This window comes from Peromyscus leucopus, chromosome 16_21 (genome assembly GCF_004664715.2).
Source record: "Peromyscus leucopus breed LL Stock chromosome 16_21, UCI_PerLeu_2.1, whole genome shotgun sequence".
Classification (NCBI taxonomy): Eukaryota; Metazoa; Chordata; class Mammalia; order Rodentia; family Cricetidae; genus Peromyscus; species Peromyscus leucopus.
Genome location: NC_051084.1, coordinates 49801170 through 49819827, shown reverse-complemented (window position 1 = coordinate 49819827; position 18658 = coordinate 49801170). Strand labels below are relative to the sequence as shown.

The 18658-nt window shown below is 39.8% G+C and overlaps 1 protein-coding gene across 2 annotated transcripts in view; it reads right to left on the bottom strand.

Annotated features, from left to right (window-relative positions):
- Prim2 (DNA primase subunit 2) overlaps positions 1-18658 on the bottom strand; it is a 237060-nt gene that overhangs the window by 14498 nt on the left and 203904 nt on the right. For both annotated transcript variants that reach the window (XM_028865388.2, XM_037200127.1), the window contains one exon: positions 14565-14647. In XM_028865388.2, the coding sequence (XP_028721221.1) occupies positions 14565-14647 (83 nt within the window). The remainder of the gene's footprint in view (positions 1-14564; positions 14648-18658) is intronic.

Genomic DNA, 18658 nt, shown 5'->3' with positions numbered 1-18658 from the left:
CAAAAATATTCAACAAAATATTGGCAAACCGAATCCAAGAATACATCAAAACAATCATCCATCACGACCAAGTAGGATTCATCCAAGGGATGCAAGGATGGTTCAACATACGAAAATCAGTCAATGTAATACACCATATAAACAAACTGAAAGAAAAAAAACCACATGATCATCTCCTTAGATGCTGAAAAAGCCTTTGACAAAATCCAACACCCCTTCATGATAAAGGTCTTAGAAAGATCAGGAATACAAGGAACATTTCTAAACATAATAAAAGCAATTTATAGCAAGCCAACAGCAAACATCAAATTAAATGGAGAGAAACTCAAAGCGATACCACTAAATTCAGGAACAAGACAAGGCTGTCCACTCTCCCCATATTTATTCAATATAGTACTAGAAGTTTTAGCTAGAGCAATAAGACAACAAAAGGAGATCAAAGGGATACAAATTGGCAAGGAAGAAGTCAAACTTTCACTATTTGCAGATGATATGATAGTATACATAAGTGACCCCAAAACCTCTACCAGGGAACTCCTACAGCTGATAAACTCCTTCAGTAAAGTGGCAGGATACAAGATCAACTCAAAAAAATCAGTAGCCCTCCTATACACAAATGATAAAAGGGCTGAGAAAGAAGTCAGAGAAACATCACCCTTTACAATAGCCACAAATAATATAAAATACCTTGGGATAACACTAACTAAACAAGTGAAGGACCTTTTTGATAAGAACTTTAAATCTCTAAAGAAAGAAATTGAAGAAGATATCAGAAAATGGAAGGATCTCCCATGCTCATGGATAGGTAGGATTAACATAGTAAAAATGGCAATCTTACCAAAAGCAATCTACAGATTCAATGCAATCCCCATCAAAATCCTAACACAATTCTTCACAGACTTGGAAAGAAAAATACTCAACTTTATATGGAAAAACAAAAGACCCAGGATAGCTAAAAGAATCCTATACAATAAAGCAACCCTTGGAGGCATCACCATCCCTGACCTCAAACTCTACTATAGAGCTATAGTAATAAAAACAGCTTGGTACTGGTATAAAAACCGACATACGGACCAATGGAATCGAATTGAAGACCCTGACATTAATCCATGCACATATGAACACCTGGTTTTTGACAAAGGAGCCAAAACTATACAATGGAAAAAAGAAAGTATCTTCAACAAATGGTGCTGGCATAACTAGATGTCAATATGTAAAAGATTACAAATAGATCCATATCTGTCACCATGCACAAAACTCAAGTCCAAGTGGATCAAAGACATGAACATAAATCCAGTTACACTAAACTTAATAGAAAAGAAAAAAGGAAGCACTCTTGAACGCATTGGCACCGGAGACCATTTCCTAAATAAAACACCAACAGCACAGACCCTGAGCACAACAATTAATAAATGGGACCTCTTGAAACTGAGAAGCTTTTGCAGGGCAAAAGACACAGTCAATAAGACAAAAAGACAGCCAACAGAATGGGAAAAGATCTTCACCAACCCCACATCTGACAGAGGATTGATCTTCACAATATATAAAGAACTCAAGAAACTAAACATCAAAGTACTGAACAGACCAATTAAAAAATGGGCTAAAGAGCTAAACAGAGAATTCACAAAACAAGAACTACAAATGGCTGAAAGACATTTAAAGAAATGCTCAACATCCTTAATCATCAGAGAAATGCAAATCAAAACGACTCTGAGATACCACCTTACACCTGTTAGAATGGCTACGATCAAAAACACCAATGACAACCAATGTTGGAGAGGATGTGGAGCAAAGGGAACACTCCTCCACTGTTGGTGGGAATGTAAACTTGTACAACCACTGTGGAAATCAGTATGGCGGTTTCTGAGAAAATTAGGAATCGCACTACCTCAAGACCCAGCCATCCCACTCTTGGGCATATACCCAAGGAATGCTGATTCATACCATAAAGATACATGTTCAGCTATGTTCATAGCAGCACTATTTGTAATAGCCAGAACCTGGAAACAACCTAGATGCCCATCAACGGAAGAATGGATGAAAAAAATGTGGTACATATACACAATGGAGTACTACTCAGCAGAGAAAAACAATGAAAGCATGAAATTTGCAGGCAAATGGATGGAACTAGAAAAATCATCCTGAGTGAGGTAACCCAAACTCAGAAAGACAGTCATGGTATGTACTCACTCATAGGTGGATTCTAGATATAAAATAAAAAACAATCAGACCACAACCCATAGAACCATAGAGGCTATATACATAGCATGGAGGTCCCTAGGATGACTGTGGCTTATAATAAATTTCAGTTTTACTCAATTATTAAAAAAAAATAGCCAAATGAATGGAAACACATGAACTGTGAACCAAAGGTTGAGGGGCCTCCAGCTGGATCACCTCTGAATAGGTGAGACAGTTGATTGGCTTGATCAGTTTGGGAGGCAACTAGGCAGTGGGACCAAGTCCTGTGCTCATTGCATGAGTTGGCTGTTTGAAACCTGGAGCTTATGCAGGGACACGTGGCTCAGTCTGGGAGGAAGGGACTGGACCTGCCTGGACTGAGTCTACCAGGTTGATCGCAGTCCTCGGGGGAAGACTTGTCCTGGAGGAGGTGGGAATGGGGGGTAGGCTGGGGTAAGGAGAGGGGGTGGGAGGGGGAGAATAGGGGAACCCATGGCTGATATGTAGAACTGAATGATATAAAATGAAATAATTCAGCTTTTTATCTTTACAAAAAAGTTCATCAGTTCATCAATTTGTATTTACTATGTTTAGTAAAGGAAATTATATTTTACCCTCAAGACAAGTTACTGGTTATTTCCCGAAGAGAATTATTTTCCCTTCTCTTTTTAAATCATTATTCTTTCTTACTTAAATTTCTTTTATATACTATATTTTGATCATGTTTCTCCTTCCTCCAAATCCTCCCAGGTCTTCTCCCTACCCACAAAATGTCATGTTCTTGTGTGTCTCTCTCCCCCTCTGTCTCTACCCCTTCCCAAAACAAACCACCAAACAAATGAAAACCAAAACAAACAAAAAAAAAAAATCAATTAAAAAATACCCAAACAACCCCCTCCACCAAAAACAAAACAAAAACAAAAACAAAAAACTAAACACAGAGTTCGTTTGTGTTGGCTAAGTACTCCTGGGCATGGTGCCTATCCTGGAGTGTGGTTGATTTATGCAGTGAGACACTTTTGGAGAGGATGGATTTTCCTTTTCCTAGCAGGTATCAATTGCAGAGAGCTTCTTGGTTAGAGGTGGGACTTTGTATTCACTTCCCCTTCTCAGGGCCAGGATTTCTCTGGTATGAACCTGGGCAAGGGTTATGCATGCTGCCACAATCTCTGCAGGCCAGGCTAGCTTCAAGTTCATGGCCTTCTGCTTCAGCCTCCAAAGTGCTGGCACTGCAGACGCGTACCACCACACCTGGTCAGGAATTCTAATAAAGTGGCATGACCAAGCTGTCTTTAAAGACAAACGGAATAACTGTTTTTAGGATTTGAATGACTCTGATCTATCAGACTGATCTTGGCCCATCAATCAACACGTATGACAGTCACCAACACCAGTGAGAAATGCCACACGGCAAAAGAAATAAACATAAACATCAGTGCAGAGCACACGGTCCAAGTCTAACTTGGAGAGCAGATGCCGCTTCCTCCCACCACTCACTCCAGAGCCTGCCAATGATGCTCAAGGAGGGCTTGGCAGCAGAAAGCTGCCACCTGCCCACCGTTGGCTCTGGTGACTGGCGTGATGCACATGCACAGCTACATATGTGCCCCTACCAATCACACATACAGCTAGTGTGTGTGTCTCCAATCCAAGGTCATCGTCTGTCTGAATCTAGAAGCAAGAGCAGCCTTGCTTCTTCTTAAGTAGCTCAACTTTTCAAAACTAGCCCCCACACAGACTTTTCACTCCATTCCCGAGCCTCCTTATCTCAGAAGTGAAAGAAAAGCTTGGTAGAGGTACGAAGCATGGAATACATCTGCACACACTGCTCTGCTTTTGTTTCTCCCATGGCTGGCATGGCACAACCAAGAGATGCCTCAGACCTCTGCTGTGACCTTCACCAGGGAGACCAAGGCCAGGTTTCTCCTCTCTTGAAAACGCACATCACCTAAGAGTACTGAGTAAACACACACAGCCTCCTGAGAGCTGCTTTCCTAACACACTGCCTTTTGATACCCCAAATCAGAGAAATTAGCAATTCAAGAGCTAGTCAGCCCCATGCCAGTCAGTCATATGTCCTACATCTGTAGTGCGTGTAGAACCATCTGCTACACCAGACAGTAAGGCCGGGTCACACAAAAGACCTGAACTACTAATGTTTAGACACCTTCACAGGAGATTCTCTAGTCTCCTAGAAAGTATGACCTGCTCACAGGAAGGATACACATTAGCACAGACACATCTTAAATATGTTCAGAGTTACATGAAGCCAAGAAAATCTCACAACAAACAAAAATTGCAATTATGTGGCTGTTACAACTTAGATGAAAGAGACAAATTCTTAAAAATATAAATTGTCAAAATGGATCCAAAAAGAGATAGATCACCCAAATAAACCATAACAAGAAAAATATCAAATCAAAATTTAAAAACCTCCCAGCAAAGATAAAGTCAAACTTTAAACAAAGATATCATGAGAAAACAACAGATGGAGATCCATATGAATGTATAGACTGAAGTCCTCAGTAACAAGCTAGGATGTCTGGGCTGTGGTCACAGTTCAGTGGGAGAGCGCTTGTCTGGCATCAGCAAGGCCCTGGGCTCAGTCCCTCACACTGAAAAAGTCAACAAAACCACAGCACCAGTAAACCAAATCCAGCAACACATTTACAAGGATTAAAAGGCAAGATCAAGTGCTAACGTAGTGATACTAGGTAGTTCAAAATACAAAAATCAACTGAGGTAATACAGCACTTTGATAAAGTGAGGCTAAACAAATGTATGTGACTCACTTCAACTGATGCTGAAAAGGCACCTGAAACATCCACTGTTTTTTTGTAATTCAAACAAAAATTCCCACTTAAGCTAGAAGTAGGAGAGACTTAATCAAAATAATAAAGGATGCTTAAGAAAACCCACAGTAATAGTACACCTTGGAGAAGACTGAAAGCTGTTCCCTACCAGTAGGAACAAGATCAAGATACTTGCTATTCAGCACAGTCCTGGAATTTCTAGTCAGAGAAGACAATTACACAAGAAATACAAGGCATCCAGATGGAAAGGATGTAATACTGTGTCTATTCTCAGAAGGCCTGTTCTTACAGAATCCACAGAAACTTACTACAATAAATTAACCTAGCAATGCTGGAAGATACATGAATAAAAATCAGCTGTATTTCTAACACCAGTAATGAATGGCCAGAGAAAGAAGAAAACATTTCTATTATAAAGTACCAGGAATGCATTTAGTCATGAGGCAAAAGACATGTATGCTGGGGAGTATAAAACACAAGGAAGTGAACGAACTGAGTAAAGGAAAGATGTCCTGTATCAGGGACCGGCAGGCAATGCTCAGATGTCATTACTACCCAAACACACTGTATATCCATCCAAGTCCTAAAGGTGATCCTGAAATGTAGAGGAAATTTAAACAGGCTCCAAACAGCCAAAACAGTATTTCAAAGGAGGGGCAGAATCGAAGAACTCACACCTCTGGCTTCAAAACCCAGTACAAAGCTATGATATTCAAACTGTAGTATTAGTATCAGCTGTGGGGCGTTTACCCACCACCCCCACAGTTCCCCAGAGTTTTCTTGAGTGCAATCAGCAGGAAATATTAGATAGAAGGATTTATAGCGGAGAATGTTGCAGAGATAAACAGATAGAAAATAAAGAATAGCCTCGAGAGGGCCTGGAACCTATTCCAACGGGCCCCGACTGTCTCTGGGTTTTTATAGAGACGCCAAGGGGTGGAGCAAAAGACCTCCTCCCCCAGCACAGCCAAGTGCAGACCATCTCAGACACCTGCACTCAGGCCCGTGGTCCTGATCATCCTTTATGCGGACCTGCTGGGTAAAGCCACGAGGAACCCGAGAACGGGCTCCCACAATCAGCACAGACACACAATTATACACCTTATATACCTATATCCGATTTACTATGTGTTATTTTGAAGTTTCTACCCCTGAGCTACCTACATCTCTAGATACAGAGTACTTCTGTCAAGAGTACAAGACTACCAAGTAGCAAGCCACTGCTCCAATGACTAGTGTTTGGAAAACTGGGCATCAACATACAAATACAAAGTGACTCTCAACATCACACTGCACACAAAAATTAACTCAAAACAGATTAAAGAACCAAATGTAAACGCCAAAGCTATAAAGCTGATAGAGGAAAATCTAAGTGCCAACCGTCATGATCTCAATTCTGGCAATGGACTCTTAGATATAACACCAGAGACATGAAAAACAAAAGAATACACAGTGGACTTCACTCACATTAAAATCTGTTTCCATCAAATTGCATTACCAAGAAATTAATAACCTATAGAAAGGGAAAGCCCACTTTTAAATTATATGTCTAATAAAGACCTCTTATATGAAACTTAAGAAGAACTATTACACTCAACAAGGAAATAATCAACCCAACTGAAGTGAGCAAAACAAGTGAGTAGACACCTCCTCAAAGATGGCATACAACCAGCCTATCTATAGAGATAAAAAAGGAAGAGTCACTGCAGTGGACTCTGATATAATGTGACTCATGTCCAGAGATCACAGGACAGACACAAGACACAAAGGAGAACAGGTAAGAAGACTCAGGAGAATGTCATGCATGATGCAGAATGGAAGATTGCATTTTCAGGAAATACCCAAATAGGCAAACCCAGAGGACAGCAAGCTGCTGGTTGCCAAGAGCTGGAGACTGACTAACACATTCTGAGTTTTCTTCTGAGGTGATGTAAAAATTAGAAACTTGCAGAGGTGGTGACTGCACAATGTTGTAATATAATGAATACATGAGTTACACAACTTAAAATGATTAACTGTATATGAAGGCAATTTCAATGAAAAAACAATCAGATCTTTTAAAACCTTGTTTTCACCTGTAATTTAATTTTGTATATTATTCTCATCTTTACTTCTTATCTACTGGTATTTAAATAATGCATTAGCTATTCCAAAAATCTAGGCATGTAAAACTGCATTCACTTCATTGTAGATGGATTTTTCTTTAGGCCACTAGCTTGCAAAAAAACCACATGGAGGCTTATTATTAATTATGAAAGCTTGGCCTTAGCTTAAGCTTGTTCCTAACTAGTTTTTATAACTTAAATTAACCCTTATTTTTTTAATCTACATTCGTTTACGTGGCTCAGTTACCTTTACTCTGTACTGCCCATCTGCTTCCTCTCCATCTGGCTGGCATCTTTGCCTTCTTCTTCCCAGAGCTCTCTCTGTCTGGAAGTCCCACCTATACCTCCTGCCTAACTATTGGCCATTTAGCTTTTTATTAAACCAGTCACAGTGACACATTTCACACAGTGTAAAGGAATATTCTGCATCATTTCATAGCAAAAGCCTTTAATGAAAGAAGGAACCAAGAAAAATTTCAACTCATTTTAAAGAAAAATGTGTCAAAGGAGCAGAAAGGCGGCGTGGAAGGAAGTGAAGTTTGATCTCCAGTGCCTGCCAGTGTGAGGTCTGGCCTCCTGTACCTCTGCCTCTCAGATTCCTGATGGAGGAGACAGGGATCATGACAATGCCTTGTGAAGAATGAGTGAGACCCAGAAGACTCAGAGGGAGTGAGAAAGGGAAAAACACCGTGGTGCCCACGGTTCCTGCTCAAAGGTCAAGCACACTGTGAATTATTACACAAGAAAGAACTACCACGGACTAGAAGCACTCAGGAATTAAAACAAAAGATACTTCCTTTTCCGTGGCCTAGACTGCCGTGACTCCCACATGAGTGCAGTGGCTGCTGTTTGTGTGGAAGCTCTGCCATAGCCACAGTACAAGGCATGCGACTTGGTGAAGCCAAGACCGCTCTGGGCATATACAATGGTTATGGGAACGAGCAAACAAGCAACTTGAAAAGTCATATGTTTTTCATAAGACATTACGAGCAGAGATTTTATTCTCAATATTTTGATCACATATTCTTAACATTTTGGCATCTCAAAACATAATATTTTCATCCTAGAATTTTTTTTTTCTCTAAGGAAAAACTGAAAATTGGGCTCACAAAATGGCTCAGCGGCTAAAGGCTCTGGCACCAACCCTGACAACATGAGTTCCATTCCAGAGACACACATGGTAGAGAAAACTGATTTCTGAAAATGCCTCTGAATTCACACATATAAAATAAGTAAGTAGGACTGCACCTTGTGGCCCACCCCAGGTCATGACTCCCATTCCAGCTGCAGCTCCACCTTGGCACCATGCATGTCACTCCCAGGAAGGGACCCCACCCTTACTGCCTGAAGACCCCTGTACCCTGGCACACTGTTACAGGTCGTAGGTCCCATCCCTCCCTGAGGACCTGAGTACTGTGTACCTCTTCCATATGACACTGCACACTCCCACTGGACACCAGCCCCTGCCACCTAAGTAACACCTGTACAACCATGTGAGCCTTCCCCAGACTTCTGAGGGCCTTCAGCAAAAGCTCTCTAACTCTACTGGTTTGCTCCTGTGCTCAGTAGTTGAACCTAGCCCTAGCTGAGCGGGGACTACTTCTAACATCCCATTCTCACATCAACACTGAAGTCAAGACGGGACACATAAGAAGTTCAAGTATTAGGCCAAATGGGTATTTACAGAATATTCCACCCAAGCACCGAATACACATTCTTCTCAGCAGCCATGGAATTTTCTCCAAAACAGACCACAAAGTAAATCTCAAGAAATACAGGCAAAATAAAATAACACCCTGCATTCTCTCTGACCAAAAGGATAAAGCTGGATATCAATGGCAATAGGAAGTCCACAAACTCATGGAAACTAAACAACACACTACTGGATAATTGGGTCAAGCACTAAATCAAGAAGGAAATGAAAAGCTTCCCTGTTTGTATCTCTTTAATTTCCTTGCCTTGCCTTGGTTTTCTAGCTAGTACTTCAAACACAATAATGAAAAGGCAAGGGAACAGTAGACATACCTGTCTCATTCCTGACTTCAGTACGAATGCCCCAAGCTTTTCTCTGTTTAGAATGATGCTGGCTATAAGTGTCTTGTATATAGCTTTTACTTACATTCACTAGAGTATTTGTGATGAAGGCATGTTGGACTTTGTCAAAGACTTCCAGCATCTATTGAGGTGATGGTGGGATTTTTGTCTTTTAAGCCTATTTTCACAGTTTATTACATTTACTGAAGTGCATATGTTGAACTATCTTTGCATTTCATGGATGAAGCCAATGTGGTCATGGTTGATAACCTTTCCGATGCTTGTATTCTGTCTGTAAATGTCTTTTGAGTGTTTTTGAGTCTACACTCATTTGTGACATTGGCCTGTAGTTTTCTTTTGTGCATGTGTTGTTACCTACACATTAGCATGGAGTTTGGGAATGTTTCTTTGGTTTGTTTGTTTGTTGTTTTGAATAGCTTACAAAGGATTGGCTGTACATCCTCTTTGAATATCTGGTAGAATTCTGCTAAGAATCCATCTGCCCTGGACTTTTTTTTTAAGGTGGAAGGCCTTTTATTATTATTTCAATCACATTTGTTATGGGTATGTTTATGTTACTGACTTTCTCATTTTAATTTTGGTGGTTTGGTTGAATCTAGAAATTTATTCATTTCTTTGAGATTTTCCAGATTAATGGAATGAGTTTCTAAAACACTTCCTCCTAATATTCTGAATTTCTTTGGTGTCTGCTGTAATGGTTCCCTGTTTATTTCTGATTCTGTTAATCGGTGTCCTCTATTTTGTCTCATTGGGCTGGGAATCTGTTGATCTTGTTCATCTTCTCAAAAGAACCAGCTCCTCAATTTGATTTTTTTTTCTTTGTTTCTATTTTACTGATTTCTGCTCTGATTTTTTATTGATTCACGCCATCATCTAAGTTTGGATCTGGTTTGTTCTTACTTTTCCAACTTCTTGGGGTACATCATTAAGCAGTTTATTTGTGCTCTTTCTGATATTTTAATGTGAGCACTTAGATTTCTAAACTTCCCTTGCACAACAGCTTTCTTTCAATGTGTCCCAGAGATTTTTGTGGTACTTTTTTTGATTTTCACTTAGTTCTAGAAAGTTCTTTAGTTTTTCTTATTTTCTTATTTGACTCATTCATCATCCAGTAATGAGTTGTTCAATATCCATGAGTTTGTGAATTTGTTTGCTGTCAATTTTAAGTTTTACTTCAACATAGTCACATAGGATATAAGCAGTGATTTCAAACTTTTTGAAATTGTAAAGACTTGTTTTGTGTCCCAGGATGTGGTCTATTTTAGAAAAGGTCCATGGGCTGCTGAGTAGAATGTACTCATTGGTCTTTGGGTAGAATATCCTGTAGATATCTGTTAAGTCCATTTGATGTATGATATCAATTAATTCTAATGTTTCTCTGTTTATTTTCTATCCAGATAATTTGTCTATTGGATAAAGCAGGTTATTGAAATCATCTATGATTAATGGATTGGTGTTAACCTGTTTTTTTAAATCCAGTAGTAGTTATTTTATGAAGCTGGGGGCCCAGAGTCTGGTGCATATATGTTTAAGATAGTAATGTCTTCTTGATTAACTCTTCTCTTGATACAATGAAGCATCCTTCTTTATTTCTTTTGATTAGTTACAGTTTGAAGTCTATTTTCTCAGATATTAGGATAGTGATGCCTGCTTGTTTCCTGATCCTATTTAGAGTATTTTGTCCATCATTTTACTCTAAGGAGGAGCCTATCTTTAAAACTAAATGTGTTTCTTATAGACAATAGGTAGATGGATTTTGGGGGGTTTTGTTTTGTTTTGTTTTTTTAATCTATTCAATCTGCCTTTGTCCTGATTGGAGAACTGAGACTACTGATATTTAAAGCTATTGCTGAAATGTGTGTGTTATCATCATTGTGTTGCTGATTTTTGGTTTTTGTTTGTGTTCTCAGTGGTATTTTGTGTTTTAATAATTATGGCCTCATATTTCTTTTCATAGTAAATCTGCTATCCTCACTCCTCTCTTGAGCCTGAAATACTGCTTCGTGTATTTTCTTTAGGTTTGGTTTGTTGGGTATATGTATGTGTGTGACTGTTTACATCATGGAAAGTTTTTCTTGCCTTTATCCTTCAATTATTTTTGCTGGGTTCATTAATCTAGGCTGGCCTTCATAAATCTTTTAGGACTTGGAATATATTCCTTCAGGATCTTCTAGCTTTCAGAGTTTCCAATGAGAAATAGCTGTTGTTCTGATGGATTTTCCTTTATGCGTGACTTCGGTTCTTCTCTTTTCTTTGCACCGTTCACTACACTTTTTTGTTATGTATAGTTAGTATGTATGACATGGTGTGGGGATTTTCTTTTCTGGTTTTGTCTATTTGGTGTTCTGTGTATTTCTTATATCTGTATGGATATGTCTTTCCTCAGTTTGGCAACATTTTCTTCTATGATCTTGTTGAAGATCTGGTCTATGCCATTGACTTGGGATTCTTTTCTTTTATCTGTGAAAACTTTTTTTTTTCATGGTGTTCCACATTGCCTGTGCCTTCCTTTCCTGTGTTTTAGAGATTTTTCATATTTCTTAATTATTCAGTCTAGAGCCTCTATTTTATCTTTGGAATCTGCTATTCTATCTTCTGTCTGATTCATTCTACATGTAAGGCTTTCTTTGGAGGGTTCTAGTTGAGTTATTGGCCTTTTCAATTCCATCTTTATTTTGGGTTGAGTTCTCTTCAATGTTTCCATCTCCTGATTAAATTCCATCTCAATCCTGTACTGTCATCATAATTTCCATTATCTTATGTTTGTGTTCTCTTGATCAGCACTCAGGCAGTTATTCTCCTGGAGTTCTTTCTCCTTCATTCCATTGAGCTGTATCTTTGTGTCTTCTTTAACCTCCTTGAATTCCTTGATGAAGTTTATGATTGTCCTTTCAATTTTGGGGTCCTGGGGTCCATCCAATTCATTTTCACTGGCAAACATTCTGTAGTACTGACCGATTTTAGAGAGAAGATATTGGCTTGATCTTTCATATTGTTGGTATTTTTACATGAGATCTGGGCATCTGAGTCTGACATGGACAAAGCAGGTTGGGGCTGAAGACAGGATGTGTGGATATGTTGGGCTTAGGTGTTAGAAGTGGCTTGGGGAGAATGAAGTTACATGGAGAGAGGACTGGGCTGGTGGCTCATGTTTCCTGGTTTAAGCCTAGGGTGTACGAGTAGACCTGGTTGGATGGACAGGTGGGATGTGGCATGGGAGGTTCCTGTGGTGGGCAGAAAGGTAGGGGGGATCCTAAGCCTAAGCCTAGAATTGTTTGTGCTGCAATCCCAGATGACTAGGCGGGGGTACTGTATGTGGGACCCAGGCTACCCATCTAGTGGATTGTGGAAAAGGCATGGATGGGAAAAATCGAGGAGACTCACAGAGCTAGAACCTGGAGGAGAAAGTGGGAGACCTGACTTGATGGGGTGGTTGGAAGCAATGAAGATGGAATTTGTGGGTGGTTGTGGATAGAGTGGATCCTGGAGGAAACCTAGAAGTTGTCTGTATTACAGGCCTGGGTGGGCAGACTATGCTGGGGCACTGGATGTGAAACCCAGGCTAGAACTGGCAAGTTGCAAAGAAGGCATGAATAGTGGGAGATCAGAGAGACTCACTGGAGGAGGAAATGGGAAGTCTGAATGGGTAGGGTGGTTGGAAGCAGTACAGAAGAGACTGGTGGGTGGCTGCAGGTAGGGTGGGACCTCGTCCTTTCTTTATGTTTAAATACTTATGTAAACCATCGCTTTAACCTGACAACCTCTTTATTAGAACATTTTATGAGTCACCTACACTCACTTTTATTCATTATCTTTTAAATAAACATGTTCTTGCTTTGGTCTCTACCATTATACTGACCCCTCTACCAATACCAAGGATGAGGAATGCACTCAGCACATACTACTTTAAACAATCATCTTTAAAGTTCTTCTCTACAAGGTATCTTGTGGAATACTCTTCTCGGTTTATATTTCGTCCTCTGCTCCCTTTTCTGTTCAGACTCTATTAATCCAACTCTTAACCTCTGGCAAGCACTAGCCAGGATTCTGTTTTGGCTTCTACTGTACCCCCTTCTCCCATCACACATTCCAGACAACCAGTTTCCAACCAGAGTAGGTTAGAATAGAAACCAACCAACCCCTGGCCTCAGAAAGACGGGCTTCCACTTCAGGCCCCACCACCTGCACACTAGTAATGTTCTCACGGGATGTCACGCCTAGGACTCCTCAGTGTTCTTATGGTCCTTCCATCTCACACTTATAACTGGAAAGACCAGTTCGCGTCTCTCTTTGGATGCAAAAACCACCTTCTCTTTGCCATTCAAATGTCTTTACCTCCAAAATTCAACTCCCAAACCAACTACTTCTTCTAAGTTGCCCATCACTGCTTATGTACTGGATATATCATTATCAGTAGCTTGAAGGCCACTGACCCTATACACTCCTGCCTTTTCCTTATGCGTTCTGGATTGTAATTCACAACTTTCTATTAATTCCTCATCCTATGATCACCTCTTTCAGAAAGTGCCTTCCAGACTTGACTGGCTAAGATGTTCTCCTTTGTTAAACACTGCTTCACCCTGCCTAGAGTAAGCACCTGAGAACTTTACAGGAGAAGCTGAACTGAATAGACTCAATCTAAAATCTACACTTTGGACAGTAGGGTTTTCCAGTATATTGATGCTTTTCAAATTAAAAAACAAAAAACAAAAAACCACTTTTTAAGAATGTGTAATGACTTTGATGTCCCAGCATCCTCTGCGGCCAGAGGCTTATTCAGCCATAGCAGAATCCAAGCAAGTCAGAACCCCACTGTAGACAGTGGTCTAATACCATGATACTTTTTCAAAGACAGACTTACTAAAAGATGTATTCTTTTAAATACATGGCTAAAAATTTACACTTTTTTTAAACTTAAATTCTTAATAAAACGAAGTATTTCAAAAAAGTATTAGACCTAATAAGCTACCATCAGACTTACACAGATTAAACTTAGCAACAACTGATGCCTACCAGAACATTGACTTCAAGGTATATTTTATTTTCTCAAAAAACAATTTTCCAAAATGAAAGACTTTGTTATGAATTTTCAGCTTCATTAATAAACCTCAATACATTAAACATTTGTGTTTTTAAATAAGGCCCTCAACTGACAGAGAAAAATACATTGGTGGTGGGATTTCTATGTTCCTTTATTACCAAGAAAAATAAAACTCTAGCCTAGCAGATGGAAGAACTGGAATTTCCAAGGACTCAAGACCTGAAAAGTCAAAGCTTTGGATCAATTCACCCAGAAGCAGAAGTCTGATGGGACTCCTGATGCAGTACACGGCATCATTTCTGTAAACAAATCCAAGAGGGTTATAGCTGCTGCTGAATTACTGAAGATCCTGAGCAGAACTGGACCTACCTGGCTGATCCCTGAGGCAGGGATCTTGTAGGACTGCATCTTCTGCTTCAGCAGCTCTGCATCACTGTGACGGAATGGGCACCCTGACAACAGAACACAAGCCACACAGCAGCAAGGTTATTTACCAGGGCTCAGCACAGTGCCACACTTGAGAGGCTGTTGAAGCTCTTAACTGTCTAACAACTTATTAACAAAAGTCAATTGCCCATGGGTGCAACTGCTTTCCTTTCTTTCTAAACGAGGATTTAGCTGCTTGGTTATCAGGATACTACAGGCTTAAGAGTTACATAAAACAGTACAGCACTCTCAGACTCACACTGCCATTCGCTAGGAAGAGAAAACAGCCCGAACCTTGCCACTCTCTCACCAGAACAGAAAATCACAAAGCAGCCAGCACAGTTTACCTAACATTTCCACACTCTCACATTTCTGTAGTCTAAAAACATTGCAGAAAGACATAAAAGAGAAGGGATCTATATAATAAAAATGAAAATAGCCAAACTCTAAGAAACATAAACATATCATATCAGATTCAGACATAAATTTTATGCCTATCTCCTGAAGACCAGAACCCATATAAACTTTGAAGAATCATGGTGGTAAACAATGTAGACAATTAGGAATTGTTTCAGAGAAAAGCCACATATAGTATATTTGTTTCATCACTGTATTTCATGAGCAAAATAAAAGGATGGACAATGAGAAATATTTGCATGAAGAAGAACAGAGACTATTTAAGTACAGAATAATAAATCAACAAGCTAACTGGGAATAACTGCACATTTTATGTGAAATCAGTGAAAATTAGGGGATGAAAAATAATGGAAAAGGGCCAAGAAGCCAAACAAATGCATTTATCAAACAATTGGACTATGAATAAAGCCTCCATTGTAAAACTGTGGATCTCTATAAACTCTGAAATCTGCAAAATTTATAGCATATCCTTTATTCAGATTTAAACAAATACATTTTAGTACCAGGAGGCATCTTGAGAAAATGTATAACACAGAGTAAAGAGTCTGGCATTCCTGGTATGTTGATCATGCTCCTGTGGGTGGCTCTCCACAAGACTGTCAAAAGGGCAGTACAAATGGAACATGGTGAGTTGTTTAAAATAAAAACCAGAGAGATGAAGTCGTAAGATGGGGAGGGGTGGATTTGGGAGAAGTTGGAGGAGCGGTAATATCATATTGAATTTCAAAAAAACAACCTAGCCTTGTAGTGTCTGGGTTTGAAATATGGACACGGGGACACACACACACACACACACACACACACACACACACACACACAGAGAGAGAGTATTGAAAATATGTTAGTTATCATCATTATACAGTAATGAAAATAGAAAAAATCCCAACGAGAAAGAAATGGTAGTGCACATGGGAATTATTGGTTATTTCCAGAATAACTAAGGTACATAAAAAAGTGAGACAGACTAAACAGTCACCCAAATTATACTTGACATGATGGACAGGACCCTATAAGAGGTCCAAAAGACAAAGTCAGGAAGAAACAGAGAACAACTCCAAAAAAGGTTTTTGTGAGCTAGGCTCACTCAGAAGAAAAGAGGAAGTAAACCAGAACTTGGCCAAGCTGGTGTAACAGATGATATAAACACATTCTCTGTTCCTATTCTTTGCCTCAGAGAGAATGATCTTCAGGGTTGAACAAACAAGACAACAAAAGTCGGGTGATTGCTCTTACAGCTAACGTTAGTGTTTAAAAAACAAACAAACGGATGAAACTGTTTGAGACCACGGCCAGATACAGTTAGATCTGCACAGATTCTACCTACTTAATCAACTATTCTAGGAGCATCAGGTGATGAAAGAAAACCAGTGTAGGGGACTAAATAATTTTACAAACAACAGAATGAAAAAGAACACATTTCCAGTTTCTGCTTGAGCAGATAATGAGCTCAGAAGCTCAGCTCTACCCTAAGTAAGAAAAAAAAAAAGCTAATTAAACTGAAAAACCACCAACAAGGAAATAGGGTTTCAGGGCAAACTCTGAGAAGCAGGTAAATGCAGAGATTTATAACTGACTAGCAGAGAAATCCCGGAGCAGAAGTTGGCGCCACTGGGCAAACCCGACCGACTGCCGCGTGACTGCCGCGTGACTGGAGTCACAGTGTGCACACATCTAAGAGAAGCTAGGGGGGGGGGGTGAGTGTTAGGGCAACTCTTACACTGTTATGAGTTTTACATTCAGAAAATCTACCAGCATCTCACAGTGTTTATCATATAAATAAATAGAAATGAATAAATAAGTCAAGCTTCTGTAGAAGGACGAGAAAGGTTAACTACACTAGCGCTTTCTGTTCTCCAGAAGAGACTACCTGAGCAGAGCCCTGCCGGGTCTATTACAGCCTGATATTCTTGGGGAAGTGGGGTACCCAGCAAGCTCATGTCACTCTAGTACAGAAAGTCAGCAAGGCACTGGAGAAGTTCAGTGTGAAAATGCTGAACAACCAGCAGGATTATAACAGCAAGGATGCTGGAATGAAGAGACCAGGTTCATATGTTAGAAAAAGACAGCACGCAAGGACAGATGCTAGAATAACCAGAGAGACATTAATCCTATGCATTTTTAAAGGCTACAGATTAAAAACACTACAGAAATTAAAAAGAGTTTCTGTGATGGTTTGAAGGAAAATGGGCCCCAAAGGGAGTGGTACTATTAGGAGGTGTAGTTTTGTATAAGTAGGTGTGGCTTTGTTAGAGGAAGTGTGTCATTTGGGGGCAGGTTTTGAGGTCTCTTTTGCTCAAGCTTTGCTCATTGTGACACTCAGTCTACTTCCTGTTGCCTGCAAGATGTAGCACTATTAGCTCCAGCACCATGACTGCCTACACGCCTCCATGTTCCACCATGATAATGGACTAATCTTCTGAAACTGTATGCCACCTCAATTAAATGCTTTCCTTTGTAAGAGTTACCATGCTCATGGTGTCTCTTCACAGCAATAGAAATCCTAACTAAAATGGTTTCTTTTCTATTGTCTTCAAGATGCACATCTGACTCGTACAGATACTGTGAGTGCCATGATGGAAAATATCTAGCAAGCAAATAGAAATGGAAAACAAGCTGGCTCAGCTATTCTGATGTCTGAAAAAGCAGATGTCAAACCAGAAGTAGTCAGAAGAGACAAGTGAGGTCACTACATATTAAGAAGGGAATAACTCATCAAGAAGATACAATTGTAAATATATATGCACCAAATGTTGAGACTCCCAATTTTATAAAACAAACATTGATGAACATAAAGGTCAATAGGTCAAAATAAAATAACTCTGGTTTCCCACTTTCATCTGTAACATAGATTACCAAACCCCAAAACCAACATGAAAGCTCCAGATTAAACTACATCTCAAATGCATGTAACATATTGACAAATTATTCCACCCAGCAGAAACAGAACAAACATTCCAGGAAGCAGCCATAGAGCCTGCTCAAAAACAGAACACATATATTTATAGCAGCTTGATTTGTATATACAGTATGGGAACAATCAAAATGTTTTTGGTAGTTTGACTGTCATTGGCTCCAATAAGCTCATAGGGAGTGTCACTATTGAGAGGTGTGGACTTGTTGAAGTAGGTGTGGCCTTTCTGAAAGAAATGTGTCACTGTGGGCCCAGTTTTGAGATCTCTTATGCTTAAACTTCACTCAGTGTCACAGTCCATTTCCTGTTGCCTTCTGATCAAGATGTAGCCAGTACCATGTCTGCCTGCTCCCCGCCATGCTCCCTGCCATGATGATAATGGGCTGAATCTAAACTGTTAGCTGCCACCTCAATGAAATGTTTTCCTTTATAAGGACTGTCATGGTCCTGGTGTCTTTTCACAGTAATAGAAACCCTAACTAAGACAATGTTCTTTAACCCGGTGGAAAAAAAACCCTGTGATATATCCAGACAATGGAATATTATTATCAGATCCCCACCCAGCCTTCACTTGGAAGCCAAAAGTGGCCAGCTGAAACATCAGGACCAGTTTCAGTGAGAGGCTGTGTCTCAAAAATGAAGGTGGAGAGTATTAGAGAAAGGCACCTAACATCAAATTTTGGCTTCCACAGGCACACACATGGACACA